Here is a 16,472-nt window from a genome sequence, read left to right on the forward strand (position 1 = left end):
AAAGCACGATATTACTGTCTTACTGAAGTAGTTCTGATAATTCGCTGTGAACCCACTATTTCCTAAGAATGTGTCCATTAATGTAGATACTGTGTAGCACACAGACTTTATCATTGTGAAATTGCTGTTTATTTTGCTGCACGGGCAGTTATAGGGTTAATGCGGGAGAGACGAGCGAGTTACAGGCTGGCTGCTGGTGCGCCTGTGATACAGCTGTTCTGCATTCTGATTAAAGGTTAAGACAGAGCGTCGTTCTTCCTCTCTCTCTCTCTCTCTCTCTCTTTCTCTCGCGCGCGCTGTTTAGGCATGTTTTGTGCCATTGATCGTTGTCGTCATCCTTAATAAATAAAACATTTATTCATGCTTGGGTGTCGGCGGTGAATCCAGTGGAGAGAAATCCCCCACCACTAACTGCAAACTGGCATTCAGATCTGCCTCCATTTTGTTTGCCACGACCCACCTTCCAACGATCCAATCAATTCCCGAAGGATGAAATCAAGTCCCGCCCTCTCATTTCAGATGCCGTTTCACTTGGATATACGTCACAGTAAAGAAGAAAAGACAATCGCAACTTCCATTTCATGCCGACTTTAAATGTATATTCTGAGAAAATTACAATGTTTTCTGGCCTTAGATGCATTTAAACCTGTTGTAGGGGACTCCAACACAATATTGGGACACTCTAAAATACCATATGACCTGCTCTTTAAACTGTGATTTGCTCTCCTTCCCATTCACTAAGACTGCTCGTCTGGGTTAGGCTAACTAACGTGGAATGGCCTGGCTTTTTAAGGGTTAAGAGATGAAATCATTAAAACTAAAGGTTCTTCTGTGGTTCATAGGCACTTATTTTATCAATAATCATTGTGTGTATATAACAGTGTGTGGACACAACCACCCTACAATAATAAAAATCCATTCACTACTTTTTTTTTTAATCACCAAAAAACCTAAACAGTCTCAATAATCAAGCTGTTTTGATTTTCTGAGCAACATGACGTCATATTGCTCAGGCCCCGCCCACGACCGCTGACGGACTGTCCCGTATTTACATATTTCGGCACTCAGCCAGTTGTACGTTGTCTGCCATTTTCTCCGTGCTCGAGCAGCTGTAGTGACAACAATGACTTGTAAGCAATGCAGGTGTTTTGTAGTTGGATAGAAAAGTGAACATAAGAGTCTTCATTTTCTCCCAACATCAGAGCCATTGAGGACACAGTGGATTAGTTCTGTTTTTGATGGTAATGCGCCACCGAATACACCTAAATTTTTTTTCATGAAGACCCTAAAGAATCATACCAACTTGCGGAAAATGGGCATCCAATGTCCCCTTTAAAACAATCCTTAATCTGGCTGAATGTTACATTCACAATCAAATAAGGGGTTAAATGTGAGTTAAGTCATAGAATTAACATCACAATCAATCAAGACTACATTTCCAGATGACTGCCAACCCAGTACTAACCATAACTAATTGTAGAGCACTATACATAAAACATATTTTATATTAAAAATATATACCTAAAAGAGATGGATGAAGCATGTTTCTTACCTTTCCTGGTCCGAGAGAAAAGTTTGATGCTGACAGGAGATGTGGAGGGATTTGTGGAGTCTTTAGAGGACGAGCGAAAGATTCCGGTGAAGCTGCGGCGACGTGAACACTTGGGCGAGGAGTCGTGGTTGGAGGAGTATGGGAAGATGGGTTTGGGCGATCCAGGGCTGTTTCTGAATCGGGCCGGTGCGGACATGGGGCTAGAGGGCCGACTAAACGGACCCCGGCTGAAGAAGGTTTTGGTCGGGCTGGCTGAATGGCAGCTAAGCTCCCCCTGGAGAGTAAATCCAATCACACACAATATTAGGACAACAGCTATTTCCTGAAGAAAATGTGTCCGTAACACAACTAATAAAAGTCATATGCACAGTCGAATCAATGAAACAATACACTTTGAAGCATACTGAGAGAAATACTGACCCTTGAGATTTTAAATCACAGAGCAATGACAGAAATTGTTTTCATGCCAACAAAATCATCAGTGAATGGCATTCTCATGCAGATTAAGCATATTTCCTGTTACTGTAATGTTATGCTGACCATTGATGGCATGTTTGAAGGACATGGACAGACAGACATTGAGATACTGAATGAATAGACGTCATAACATTCATATAAATTGTAAGTCCTTGATGTTTCCACCGTTCAATCACACGGGAATTTCACACAGTAAAACAGCCAGACAAAGCCACTGAAAACTGTTTAGACAGCCAAAAGAGCAGATGGCCTCGTTTTTGTCAAGAGGCTTTTGTTAAAACAGAGTGGCATAAATACCTCACTGTACTATATACTTAAACACGCTACATAACTACCCCCATCTCGCTCACTCGCTTGCTCTCAGAATACACCAAGCTAGTTCAAAATATTAATAAAAATTTGTTTATGAATACTGCTATAGAATAAACACTGTTCATGTTGTTCCAAACCTGTATGCATTCTTCTGTCAAACACAATTTCTAAAGAACATCCTGGCCACTGTTGTCAAAATAATGAAAGTAAATGAGGAGTGGGACTGTCAAGCTCCAAAATGACCAAAAAGCACCATCAAAGTGTTATAAAATACAACTCTTGCACTATATTTCAAGTCTTTTGAAGTCACATGACAGCTTTGTGTGAGGAAAAGACATTGAGATCCATACTAGTTCTTCTTGGTATGTTCATGAGAAAAAGTAGTGATGTGAATAAATCGAGTCAGTTCACAGCATTAGTCTAAATGATTAATTTACAAATCAGACTGATCTAGTTCTTAAGTTCAGCTTAATGATGCATTGCAGTGGAAGGAACGATATTCAGCAAATAACAATCTCATTTTGGGTCTGTTCCTTATACAAAACCTGTCAAATGCTTTCAGAAGACTTGGAATATAGCACACAATCATATGAATCACTTTTATGAAACTTTCATTGTCCTTTTTCATTCTTTTTGAATGTGACAAGGGTCTGTGTTTCACAACAACAACAAAAAAGAATGTCTTATGAGTTTGGATCGACATGAAGGTGAGTAAATGATGGAAGAATTTTCATTTTTATTTGAACTATCCCCTTAAAAGTCTTAAAAGACTAAGATGAAAGAAAGCCTTTCTTTTGTGGACTAAACCAAACGACATATGTTTTTTTCCCTCGGTTGTCATGGAAACATTTGACTGTTTCTGTGTTAAAGAGCTGATGGAAAAAAGTCTTCACTGACAATGAGTTTTCACGGTCCTGAACCTTTGATCATGAGATAAGTGAAACACACGAACTTAGCAATTTACAACCTATAAATTCACACTACCCTTATTTTGGTTTCGATCCAGAATCTAAATCATTCCTGTGGCAAACCTTTGAGCAACACTAGGTTAATGCATATGTAACCCCTCTCTCCCGGGTCCTCACCACCACACCTCGTTCTTGTTCCGAGTGGGTCTCCGGCATGGGAGGCGGACGCACCATCTCGCTCACTCGCTTGCTCTCAGAATACACCAAGCTAGTTCAAAATATTAATAAAAATTTGTTTATGAATACTGCTATAGAATAAACACTGTTCATGTTGTTCCAAACCTGTATGCATTCTTCTGTCAAACACAATTTCTAAAGAACATCCTGGCCACTGTTGTCAAAATAATGAAAGTAAATGAGGAGTGGGACTGTCAAGCTCCAAAATGACCAAAAAGCACCATCAAAGTGTTATAAAATACAACTCTTGCACTATATTTCAAGTCTTTTGAAGTCACATGACAGCTTTGTGTGAGGAAAAGACATTGAGATCCATACTAGTTCTTCTTGGTATGTTCATGAGAAAAAGTAGTGATGTGAATAAATCGAGTCAGTTCACAGCATTAGTCTAAATGATTAATTTACAAATCAGACTGATCTAGTTCTTAAGTTCAGCTTAATGATGCATTGCAGTGGAAGGAACGATATTCAGCAAATAACAATCTCATTTTGGGTCTGTTCCTTATACAAAACCTGTCAAATGCTTTCAGAAGACTTGGAATATAGCACACAATCATATGAATCACTTTTATGAAACTTTCATTGTCCTTTTTCATTCTTTTTGAATGTGACAAGGGTCTGTGTTTCACAACAACAACAAAAAAGAATGTCTTATGAGTTTGGATCGACATGAAGGTGAGTAAATGATGGAAGAATTTTCATTTTTATTTGAACTATCCCCTTAAAAGTCTTAAAAGACTAAGATGAAAGAAAGCCTTTCTTTTGTGGACTAAACCAAACGACATATGTTTTTTTCCCTCGGTTGTCATGGAAACATTTGACTGTTTCTGTGTTAAAGAGCTGATGGAAAAAAGTCTTCACTGACAATGAGTTTTCACGGTCCTGAACCTTTGATCATGAGATAAGTGAAACACACGAACTTAGCAATTTACAACCTATAAATTCACACTACCCTTATTTTGGTTTCGATCCAGAATCTAAATCATTCCTGTGGCAAACCTTTGAGCAACACTAGGTTAATGCATATGTAACCCCTCTCTCCCGGGTCCTCACCACCACACCTCGTTCTTGTTCCGAGTGGGTCTCCGGCATGGGAGGCGGACGCACTAACAAGGAGGCTAAAGACTGCAGCCTCTAGCGTCAGTCGCTAGTGCGTCTCTTGAGATCAGGGGAGTGAGGTTTACCTGCACAGCACTTACTCGCTGGCCTCCGTTACACTCACCCCCCTAAACCTCACTCCCTTCCGGGTCACGGCACCAATGTAACCCCTCTCCCCCGGGTCCTCACCGCCACACCTCGTTCTCGTTCCGAGTGGGTCTCGAACCCAGGTCTCCAGCATGGGAGGCGGACGCACTAACAAGGAGGCTAAAGACTGCAGCCTCTAGCGTCAGTCGCTAGTGCGTCTTTTGAGATCAGGGGAGTGAGGTTTACCTGCACAGCACTTACTCGCTGGCCTCCGTTACACATACCATTTGCATACAAATGTTCATCCACACTGGTGATTCTGCATTGACCTTGCCGTGGGTTAATAAAACATCTGTTCAACAAGGAGAAATATTAGCCAATATCCTGAATGCTAGCAACAAAAAACATTGGCAAAGCAGTGAAGTGGATCAGATTACATCTGATCATAAAATGTATGCTCCAAAACCTCCTAAAGCATCAAAACAGCCCTTCAGATTCAGTGACTCCAACTCACCAAAACACAAAAACACCACCCTGACAGCTACTGTATCAGATTCATCTCTTCTCTAGCCTTGCCTTGCTGGCATCTATGGGCGATTGGTCATCAGATATGATGATTTCCCAGAATTCCTTGGGAATGTTTACAAAGGTAACAAGAGCAGATCCTGAGTTACTAAGCAAAATGAGTTAGCACCGAAAACTATTTGGACAAATATGCTACACTTCATTTCTGAAAGCATGAACAAAATATCAAACCAAATGGCATCTGCAAACAATTATGTTAAAAGTTTGGGTCTGTCAGATTTTTATTTATTTATTTAATGAAATTAATGCTTTTTTTAAGCAAGAAGAATTACATAAAATTGACAGTAAAGACATTTATGTTACAAAATATTTCTATTTAAAATAAGGCAGCGGCAATTTGCACTAAGTGTAAATAGCAATAGATGCTATTTACACTAAGTGGTAATAGCAATTAGATGCTATTTACGCTAAGTGCAAATAGCAATGTATTCGATTTACACTATGTTAAAATAGCAGGATTTTCTGCTATTTATACTACTCATTGCAAATAGTGGCAATTATCTGCACCTCAGTATTATAGTACATTTTAAAACAGTATGCAGTAATAACGTATTGCGTGTAAATTATAATTTTAATTCAAATTATTAAATGGATGCCACCTTATTGGGACAATAAAGCCCTCCCTACACCTACCCTAACCCTACCCGATACTTTATTTTCAACTTTTTGATTATTTCCTTCATTTTTATTGAAAATAAATGCCCTTCCGATGTGATATGAGATTTGAAAAGGGAGGAAAAACAAGTTCGGTAAAAGGCGGATTCGAACCCGGGTCGATCGCATCAAAAAGACGATGGTACGTGTTTTACCATCTACGCCACTGACGCTGACGATAGTCGACTATCACGCGTTTGTGGGTGGAGCTAGTGTAAATAGCCTCTGCCAACAAGGCGGGCTATTTGGACTTAGTGTAAATAGACACTCCATTAAAATAAATGCTGTTCTTTTTAACTTTCTATTCATCATAGAATCCTGTATGACAGTTCCCACAGGAAAGTAAGCAGCACAGCTGTGTTTAATTGTAAATCAAATGAGAGGTCGGTACAGGCGAAAAGAACCATGATAGACATAATTACAAATCAGGTTATTAGAGCAGACTCATCCCATCAGAGTGACAGCAGAGATTGAGGACATTGAGGATATGGCAGCTTCAACTAGGCGGGCTATTTGGACTTAGTGTAAATAGACACTCCATTAAAATAAATGCTGTTCTTTTTAACTTTCTATTCATCATAGAATCCTGTATGACAGTTCCCACAGGAAAGTAAGCAGCACAGCTGTGTTTAATTGTAAATCAAATGAGAGGTCGGTACAGGCGAAAAGAACCATGATAGACATAATTACAAATCAGGTTATTAGAGCAGACTCATCCCATCAGAGTGACAGCAGAGATTGAGGACATTGAGGATATGGCAGCTTTCAGACTGCCGACACAAATGGAATGAATCTGCATTTTACACAGCTATTCACATTTCAACAACCCTTTGTGTTTGGATTACCAGATCATACATATAGCAGTTCAGTATAATACTGATCTACAAAGGCAAACGTGCAAATTTTGATTGATTTGATCAGTTTTCACTTCACTTTCCCCGAATCGATGCGCCCAGCTAACAATGTTCTCAGAACTTTGGCTAATGTTTTAGCCAGGTTCTCTAAAAGTTATAAACAAATGTTTTATAGAATGTTTGTTCAAAGTTATCTGGTGTTTAATAACGTTCTTAAAACAGCAGCATACACTCTTAAAAATAAAGGTGCTTCAAAAGGTTCTTCAAGCGATGCCATAGAAGAACCATTTTTAGTTCCACAAAGAACCATTCAGTCAAAGGTTCTTTAAAGAACCATCTCTTTCTTACCTTTTTATAATCTGAAGAACCTTTTTTCGCCACAAAGAACCTTTTGTGAAACAGAAAGGTTCTTCAGATGTTAAAGGTTCTTTATGGAACCTTTTAGACAAAAAGGTTCTTCTATGGCATCGTGAAGCACCTTTATTTTTAAGAGTGTATACACCATTCATGGAATGGTTTTTTTCTGAAACGTTTTGAAAGTTATTATTTGTTTTAGAATGTTCAGGTGTAATGCTCCCATAATGTTTGCAAAATGATCAAATGGAATGTTTCCTTTGTGTCCGCATAACCAAGATTTTTTTTTAAACATAAAAAAACCTGGATATTTTTAACATTCAGAGAACTTCAGAGAGAAAAAAACATTTTCATAACTTAATGGGAATGTTAGCTTTCAGTCATAACTAAAGTTCAATCATGACAACTCTCAGAAGATTTAACATGGTGATGGATATGACAATGTTAATGTATTTGGTGTAGTAAATGTATTTTTAAGACATACTGCTGCTGCACAAATAGCATATAAAATAACCCATAGCAGATCTATACAGGTGGAGCTGGGGAAGGTGGAGGGTTTCAGAGAACTCTGAAAGCGTGCTGCAGGAATCTCAAGTGAATGCTAGCCAGCCATATAAATGCAAGGCAGTAAGCTCATTGGCTGCATATGCAGCATGAACCAATCAGCTTGTGCCAAGTCGTTTAACTCTCTGAATATCATCGTTTACGTTAACAACCAGTCGCCTGCGCCATCTAGAGTTTCATGACTGAACTATATATTTTAACTAAATGTGTAGTTATAACGTTTTGCCTTTAGGGGGCGACATATACATCACAGGGCCAGTGATGTCATAGTGATGACTAAGGAAACTGCATAATTCAAACAAACCAATTAAATGTGTGATATACACATTCTTTGGAAGAATGTGCAATTGTCAACAGTGTTTTAAAATTACTTTTTGAAGCAATTTTGGATTCATTTCTTACTAATTTAAAACAACATGACACTACATTGGAGAACCCAAAACCATTTATTTAACTAGGCTATAATACCAATAAACACATCACTCACCAAAACATACTCTAATATATTTTTCACAACATAAATAATTTTAAAATCTGAATAAAAATTGGCACAGCCTTGTGAATGTTTAGGTTGTGTTACCTTGCACACGCCATCCTTGTTCGCATGTTCCACATCTCCTTCCAGGAACGGCATGGCTAAGGAGCTCAAGTCCTGTGGGGAACAAACAAACAAAATGATTGAGCTCATTAAAAATCACTTTTATGACTGCGGCACCTCTCATTTACTCCATAAAAATACCATAATGAACAATTCACTGATCTACTGTGGCTTTCTTCTAAGTGGATCAAAGGTTAAGCTCTACAGTACCCAAAAATCACAAGAAATTATACAAATAACAGGCAGAGAGGAAAGAGTATAAACAGTTTAGACAGTTTAACAGAAGCACATCACATATGACAGATGAACACTCAGTGGGTGATCCGTCTAACCTGTACAAACCACATGCGCAGCCAGTAATACACAAACAATTTGGAAGAACTCACAGCAGGTCCAAAACATCTCCACTGTGCTCCTTCTCAAAAATCCAACAACTTTTATCAACATCAGTCACTTCAGTAGCTTCGTCCCTGCTTCTTTCGGACAACACATCATCACCGCCATGCAATGACAACTAAAAACATGCACAGCCGCTGTCATCTAAACCGGTTTTTAAAGTAACATGATCTCATGTGAACCCCTGCAATATTTTCTGTGCAAATGTATGTGAAACCTGTAATGCACAGATTAAATCAGGTATCGCTTAACCTCACAATAGACTCCCACTGTTGGACATCGGACAATGATTTCCAGAAAATTCCAAAGGGATCAACAAGCGTTTGTTCTATGAAATAAGTAATTTTACCAGGCCAACGAGTCTTAAAACAATGACGGATTGCAAGGGGGTTGAAATAAGATAAATGTGACCCTGGACCACAAAACCAGTCTTAAGTCGCTGGGGTATATTCGTAGCAATAGCCAAAAAGACATTGTATGGGTCAGAATTATAGATTTTTCTTTTATGCCAAAAATCATTTGGATATTAAGTAAAGATCATGTTCCATGAAGATATTGTGTAAATTTCCCACCGTAAATATATCAAAACTTCATTTTTGATTAGTAATATGCATTGCTAAGAACTTCATTTAGACAACTTTAAAGGCGATTTTCACAGTATTTAGATTTTTTTGCACCCTCAGATTTCAGATGTTCAAATAGTTGTATCTCGGCCAAATATTGTCCTATCCTAACAAATATTCCCTGTTAGCTGGGATAATTCTAGAACAACATTAAAAACATTTTCACAGCTAAACAAAGAAACGTAGCACAGGACAGCAGCTTGCACACTTACACACAGGTTCTTCAATTCTTCATCCATTTAGCTGCTGTTTCACAGAATCTTTCACTTACACTGACTAGTACCTAAACTCACTTTGGCAGTAACCTAAAGCTCACTAAAATGCTCAGAAGCTGTAAATGTGATGCAGTGACATTTTAAACAACGGCAGAGGCTTTGCACAAACCACGGAGTCACTGAAGTGCATTAACTTCATCCTCATTACACAATTCACTTTTGTAGCTACACAGAGGACGTGATTGTTTAGCGGTCACTCCATATATCTGAGATGTATTAGTGTGATCTGAACCAAGCAGTTTAAAAACCCTTGCTGGCCTGACCTGTTACCCAGTACACAGAGAATTACTGTAACTGGTGACACATTAAAAAGCACTGCTGTTACTGAAAGTCTCCTAATACACTTTTCTTATACATCCATTTACTTATTGAAATCAATACTAATATAAGCATTAGTGGTCAACTGATAAGGGTTTTTCTATGGTTGATGCCATAGAAAGTGGGGTGGAAGATGGCTGACAAACTGAAAATTTAAAATAAAGGTCCATTAATGACGTTTGCAGTCATCTAATGCATCTTTAAAAACAATTTAATAGCCCTGTTAACTGTTATTTTTAGCAAATCTCAATATTAATATCCATTTTTCATAGTGTACATTATAATATTGTAATGCCTGAATTCACTTGTAGTATTTAAAACTACAGATTCTAATAATTTAGACAAAATGTAAAATTTTAATATTGGCCATAACATGAAAATAATGATCAGCTTATCAGTATATTAATATTGGTGCATCCCTACTAATAAATATGATATATAACTATACACCTGCTTTACATTAAGGTTAAAAATATATATTCAAATAAATCACCGAATATAGGAACAAAGCTGAATAAAATGTATTTATTTATTTTATTTTTTTTTTTTTTTTACACAAAAGAGTAGAATTTTAATATTGGTCATAACATGAAAAGAATTATTGGTGTATCAGAATATTAATCAGTGCGTCCTTAATATTAAACTTGGTAATTTCAATACACCAGCTTCACATTAAAGTATATAGGCCTACTCAAGAACAAAGCTGAATAAAATGTATTTATTTATTTATTTATTTTTTTTTTTTTACACAAAAGAGTAGAATTTTAATATTGGTCATAACATGAAAAGAATTATTGGTGTATCAGAATATTAATCAGTGCGTCCTTAATATTAAACTTGGTAATTTCAATACACCAGCTTCACATTAAAGTATATAGGCCTACTCAAAATATACTCATGCAAAACACACCAAATAGTAACAAAGCTGAATAAAACTGATAATTATGAAGAATTTAATTAATTTAATAAGTGAATCATACAATTAATGTCAACCTCAGCCAATGATACCTTGAACCTTTCACGTTTCTCAATATTAGCACTACTTTTATTCCCATATTTGATGTAAATTGTTAATTTTTCTGACCATTTTAAAATCCAAAACTGGCTAATCGCTTTTAACATCCTTGTTAAATGTCTCCCTCATTACAACCATCCATTACGGCCTGACTCATGTTGCTCCTCAACATGCAAATCTTCTCTTGTCTCACAATGGGTCAGTCATATCCATGGTAACAGGATTGACTTTCAAAGCCTGAGACAGAGTAAAAGCCAAGAAAATTCAAACCCATCAGTTAGAATTCAAATCAACGTCCTTGAAAATGTTTCACAAGATTGTTTGATGATTAAAAGCAACATGAGAATCAGCAGTTACTTAAACTGATTGATTTCAACAGCATGATCTGATAAAGTTGGCCAAATGTATTGTCAATCGCAACATGCCATTTACTGTACCTCATCTGCCAATGTACAAACCAATCAACAATAAAAACACATTGTCCCCGTTACAGATCCGAGTCAGTTTCCTAGGAAAGAAGGACCACAGCCAAAGTAGAGAAGCCATCTGTCTTGTAGACGGGGAGCTCAAGGCACCCCGCCTCCATATTCTTGGAGCCCCGAGACCCGATTACAAGCCCATATTTGCAGGCTAGAGATCAAGACAAAATATTACCTCTGCAAACAAGCACTGGAGAACGATCAAAGAAAAATAACACCCCCTCAGATTCACAGATTTCCAGCTGTAGCGGTCTTGTATTGAGATACCAGCAATCGGAAATCCCAGACGAATGCAGGGCTACTCCAAAGAGCAAGGACAGTCATAACTCACTGATATGATACAGCACCTCCCTTCAGTAACATGGAGGTCAATGGTGCAGGTCTGGGGATTTGTGTGTTTATACCTAAATAAACTTAAATACAGGAAGGTAACAAGCTGGCTTGTAGCTCTGTCTGTTTGTGTATGGATAAACAGAGAAAAATACAGCGCAGGTAATGACTGAGGGAGAGATTCAGCCTTGTGGAGGTTCGCCAGTCATTTTGAAACATGACAATCATCATAAAATTGCATCAGGCATGTCCAAGGCAACCACTCAGCATCTCACTGTTGCCATGAGTCACAAAAGACACAATGTAACAGCATATGAAAATCACAGACACAAAATACAAGCGCTTGTGATGCTGAAGCTCGTTTGGTAGTGTTTAAACTGACAGCAGGTTGATTTGACTTTTCCGAAAAACACTCATTTTTTACCTTCTGATGTCAGCAATTTCTGGGGCGCTGCAAAGGTCAAAGGGCACAGCAAAGGATCACAATTCAACCACAGGACACAAATGGTCTCAAAAATGTGGGACCCTTGTGAAAAAGGAGTACACTTTAGCTTTTAGCATAAAAGAGCACTTATTATGTTATACTTTAATATAAATATTATACTCTAAAAGAATATATTTAAGTGCAAACTGAATGTTTTCAGAAGCTTTATTTGATATTATTTACAATTAAATGAATATAGGAACACCAAATATAGGAACAAAGCAAAGCTGAATAAAATGTATTTATTTATTTTATTTTATTTTAGACAAAAGAATGTAGAATTATAATATTGGACATAACATACAAATAATTATCAGCCTATCAGAATATTATTATTGGTGCATCCCTACTAATAAATATGGTAATTACAATAAACCTGCACATTAAGGTTAAAAAAAATACTCAAGCAAAACACACTGAATATAGTAACAAAGCTGAATAAACTTGATCATTTTAACTTAAGTGCAAACTGAATGTTTTCAGACGCTTACTTTGATATTATTTACAATTAAATTAAAAAGTGTTTGTTTAAATATTAAATGCAATTAGTTGATTTTAAGAATGCTTTTTGACCCACTGTAACGCCCCTGTGGACTGTTTGTTGTGGTTTCTTCCCTTTGTGTTGGTTTAGCCCGTCTAATCAGTAATTACCCTCATTGTGCTCACCTGTCTGCCACTAATTATCCACCATATATTAGTTCCGGGGAAACAGGAGCCCTCCCTGGGCTTAACGGGGAAACAGGAGCCCTCCCTGGGCTTAACGGGATGTCATTATTGGAATCCTTGTCGTCCTCGTTGTCCTGCCTGCCGCCACACATCCGGACCGTGACACCCATGTAAGTAGGACTTAAGCACTTTATATGTAATTTTATTTCATAATTCTATTGTCTTTGAGTGAATTGTCGAATATAGCCAGGGTTGCCAGGTTTTCACAAGAAAACCCACCCAATCGCTACTCAAAACTAGCCCAATCGTGTTTCAAGGGGTTCCCCAATTTTAAAAAATCACACTCCGGGGGGTAAAATACACATTTTTTGGCAGGGTTCCCCTGCTAAAATTCGCATTCCAGGTGATAAATATCATGTTATTGGGGTCGCTTCAACCCGCGGACATGAAAAACAACCCGCGGCTACAGTGTTAAAGTAGCCCAATTCCGCGGGAAAACTTGGTAACACTGAATATAGCGACAAGCATTTATGGTAAATTAAAACAGACTTCAATTTTTTCTATTAAAATTTGTACATAAAGTATTTAAATTACAATTAAATACATTTATAATATATTAACTAATAATATATTAACTGTACTTTAAAGTAAAGCATTTAATTTGACTATTACAAACGGCTCTTTTTACGCATACTTAAGTGTTAAGAAAGTGTACTCTAAGTACACTTAAGTGGTCTTTTATTTCATTAATAATATATTATCTTTTTTAAAGTACATTTACTTTAAGATTTAATAAGTACAGTACAAGTACATTTATTACAATTATGCACACTTCTTTTTCACAAGTCTGTATAGTACAACATTGCAAGAATCTCAGTTTACCACACTAAAGTTAAGACATCTGCCACAGAAAACGAAACACAAATAACCAAACTAAACTTCAAAAAGCACTCAGAAAGATATATTTGTGTCTATTTTTGTATGAATTCAAAATATAGGGAAATCACTGAACCTATTGCTTATGTACACAAAAGTGCATGCGGGTTCATCCGGGTTGATTATGTGCAAAAGTATGCGTGTAGTACGTAGTAACAATGCTGGCTTTGTGACCTTTAGTTCAGTCATTTATTTACCAAGAGTATACAGCAGTAAATGTGGTTAAATACCCTAATAGTTTACCGATTCAAACTTGAATGACCATAAATGTCATATGTCAATATGACAGATTTGATATTGGACATTTTATGAGTGACGAGAAGTTCCAACCCTGATTTTCATATTAATCCTCGATACAGTTTAATAAAAAAAGTTTAATAAAACATTAAAACCAGCATTTATGTATTCTGTTCAAATAACTCACTACAGTAGCTATATATGAGTTTATCAGCATTTTAAGAGGACATTTTCAAAGTGTTCATCGCTATGGCTCAAGATTGTTCACCCTCAACACATATTTCACATATACCTGTTAAAATGTCAGGAAACTGTCAAAAATGCCACGATGTAACAAATTATGCTTGCATGTCTATGCAGAACCTGTGTTCCCTACTGATAAATATTGTTTATAGTCATAGGATTACTCAGTAAGGACACCGATCTGATAATGACAGTAAACTGCTAATTAGCAGGTGATTACTCAGTGGCTCCAGCACTGGAAGAAACAGAGACTTACAGTTTCATTACAGCTTGAGCTGACTGAATCAAAACACTGCTTATTGTACAGGGGTTTCTTTTAAATCTAATAACATACTTACTTCTTATGTTATGCTGTTATTTTATTAGCAAAATAAGCTGGAATCCTGACGTTGTGTAAAATCTCACATCTGTTACTCTCACTATATACCTGTGTCTATACAGGTTCAGTAATAATCATTATTAGTTAATTAAAAGCCTTTGTGTTTCTATAAAAATTAATTTAGGAAAACCACACATTAACTGATAGCCATTTGTGGTTCTTTAAGCCATTAAAGATGATGACTGACTCCATGTTTAACACAGTCAGGTGTGGCCAATTGAAATATGGTCCACACCTGCTCATGTTCATTGCTATTTATGTGAGGAAGTGGTTGATTTGAATATAATGATACTGATTAGGATAGGAAGTGTTAACATGATTTCTTTTGAGAACCAGGAGACTTTGCTAATATACATATGCAAACCATTTATATGTTTAGCTAATATCTCAGAGACCATGCAGTATGTGATGATAATAATAATAATAATTATACAAAAACATGAATAAAATACTGTCAAAATAATGTGTTATGCTATATACCAAAAAAAATACAATTATATAAATAAATTCTAATATCAAGGTCTCAGATATGACATATTGTCTTAAATATGCACATACTCACCAAAGACGTCCTGACCAAGGATGGCGGCGCGTTCATATGCTGCAGCTTCTCTCTCTCCCGACAGAAAGGTGTTTTCGTGTTTTTTGTCTTGTGAGTCGCAGTGTTTTTGTACGTATTCGTCGCGTCTATCTGTCTCTAAGCGCGCATACAGTCGTGAGTTAGAATTGACAATAAAGCAGACTTGACTTGACTTGACATAAATGCAATACATTAACACACACATGCCAGTGGTCTAAATCTTAATAATGACATCATTGACTTGTCTTTGAAAGTAAATATTTGGGACTGTAGCAATAATAATAATAACAAAACATTATTTAATAAATATAAAAAAATTAATATTCATTTTTTTGCAAACATATTCGATAAACACAAGACAAAAACACCTTTTGATAAAATAACCCTATGAAATAAAAGTCAAATAAATTTGCAGGTCATTTCACAATGTCATTGCTAGCAAAGAGAATATAATTTACATTTCTATGTTTGTATCATGTTCTAAGTCCATGTCCACAACTTTTGGCTTTGAATCTGTGGGAGAAAAGCATCAGTATCGTCAGATATTAACTTACAGGCATGTTTATACGAAGCGATCTCCTTTTTCTTGAATTTTTCTTCTCTTCTTTCTTCTTAGAATCCATTGCAGTACTGCCCATCTCCCAAAATAATGCTTTTGTTCTTTGGCAAAGGCTTAGCCTATTTAACACTGGCGACGAGAACAAAATCCATCGCTCTTGCATATGAGAGTAACAAAATAATATTTTAAAGTAATATTAAAAATATATATTTTCGATTTAGCAGGTTCTCGTACGAAATAATATTGGGTTCATTTCTGTCGGTGTCTGAACAAAAACACTTGCACCCTCAGTGGAAAAAAAAAAACTTGCATGCGCACGAACAGAAAAGGTGAAGAGGATGAGACGCTCTCCGGTTCTGTGTGTGGACGCGTCAGTGCGCGTGTGTATCGAGCGTGCTGAAAACCACGCCGCATCCTCCTGTCAATCAAATGACGTTGCATGCAGGGGGCTGGGCCAGGATATTCAGTTACTAGGTTACAAGCGCAGATGCTGCAGAGACCAGAAACAAGGTAGGGGAGAAAAAATGTAATAAACTGTTACAAACTAAAAAAAAATTACGAAACAGCATAAAAATTACACACAAAAAATTTATACATTTAACATTTAAAAACTCCGCAATAACTTGTTCCAGTTAATATGTAACAGCTTGCCTGCCTGACCTTTATGAAAAA

The 16,472-nt window shown here is 36.8% G+C and overlaps 1 protein-coding gene across 1 annotated transcript in view; it reads right to left on the minus strand.

The window, feature by feature from the left end:
* Positions 1-16,472, minus strand: part of prkag2a (protein kinase, AMP-activated, gamma 2 non-catalytic subunit a) — a 63,522-nt gene that overhangs the window by 46,313 nt on the left and 737 nt on the right. Inside the window, exons 2-4 of the mRNA XM_016498580.1 lie at positions 15,796-16,290; positions 8,263-8,334; positions 1,553-1,826 (exon numbers count right to left, since the gene is read on the minus strand). Coding sequence (XP_016354066.1) covers positions 1,553-1,826; positions 8,263-8,334; positions 15,796-15,963 — 514 coding nt within the window. The 5' untranslated portion in view covers positions 15,964-16,290. The remainder of the gene's footprint in view (positions 1-1,552; positions 1,827-8,262; positions 8,335-15,795; positions 16,291-16,472) is intronic.

Source organism: Sinocyclocheilus anshuiensis, unplaced genomic scaffold (genome assembly GCF_001515605.1).
Source record: "Sinocyclocheilus anshuiensis isolate Anshui unplaced genomic scaffold, SAMN03320099.WGS_v1.1 scaffold886, whole genome shotgun sequence".
NCBI classification, from domain to species: Eukaryota; Metazoa; Chordata; class Actinopteri; order Cypriniformes; family Cyprinidae; genus Sinocyclocheilus; species Sinocyclocheilus anshuiensis.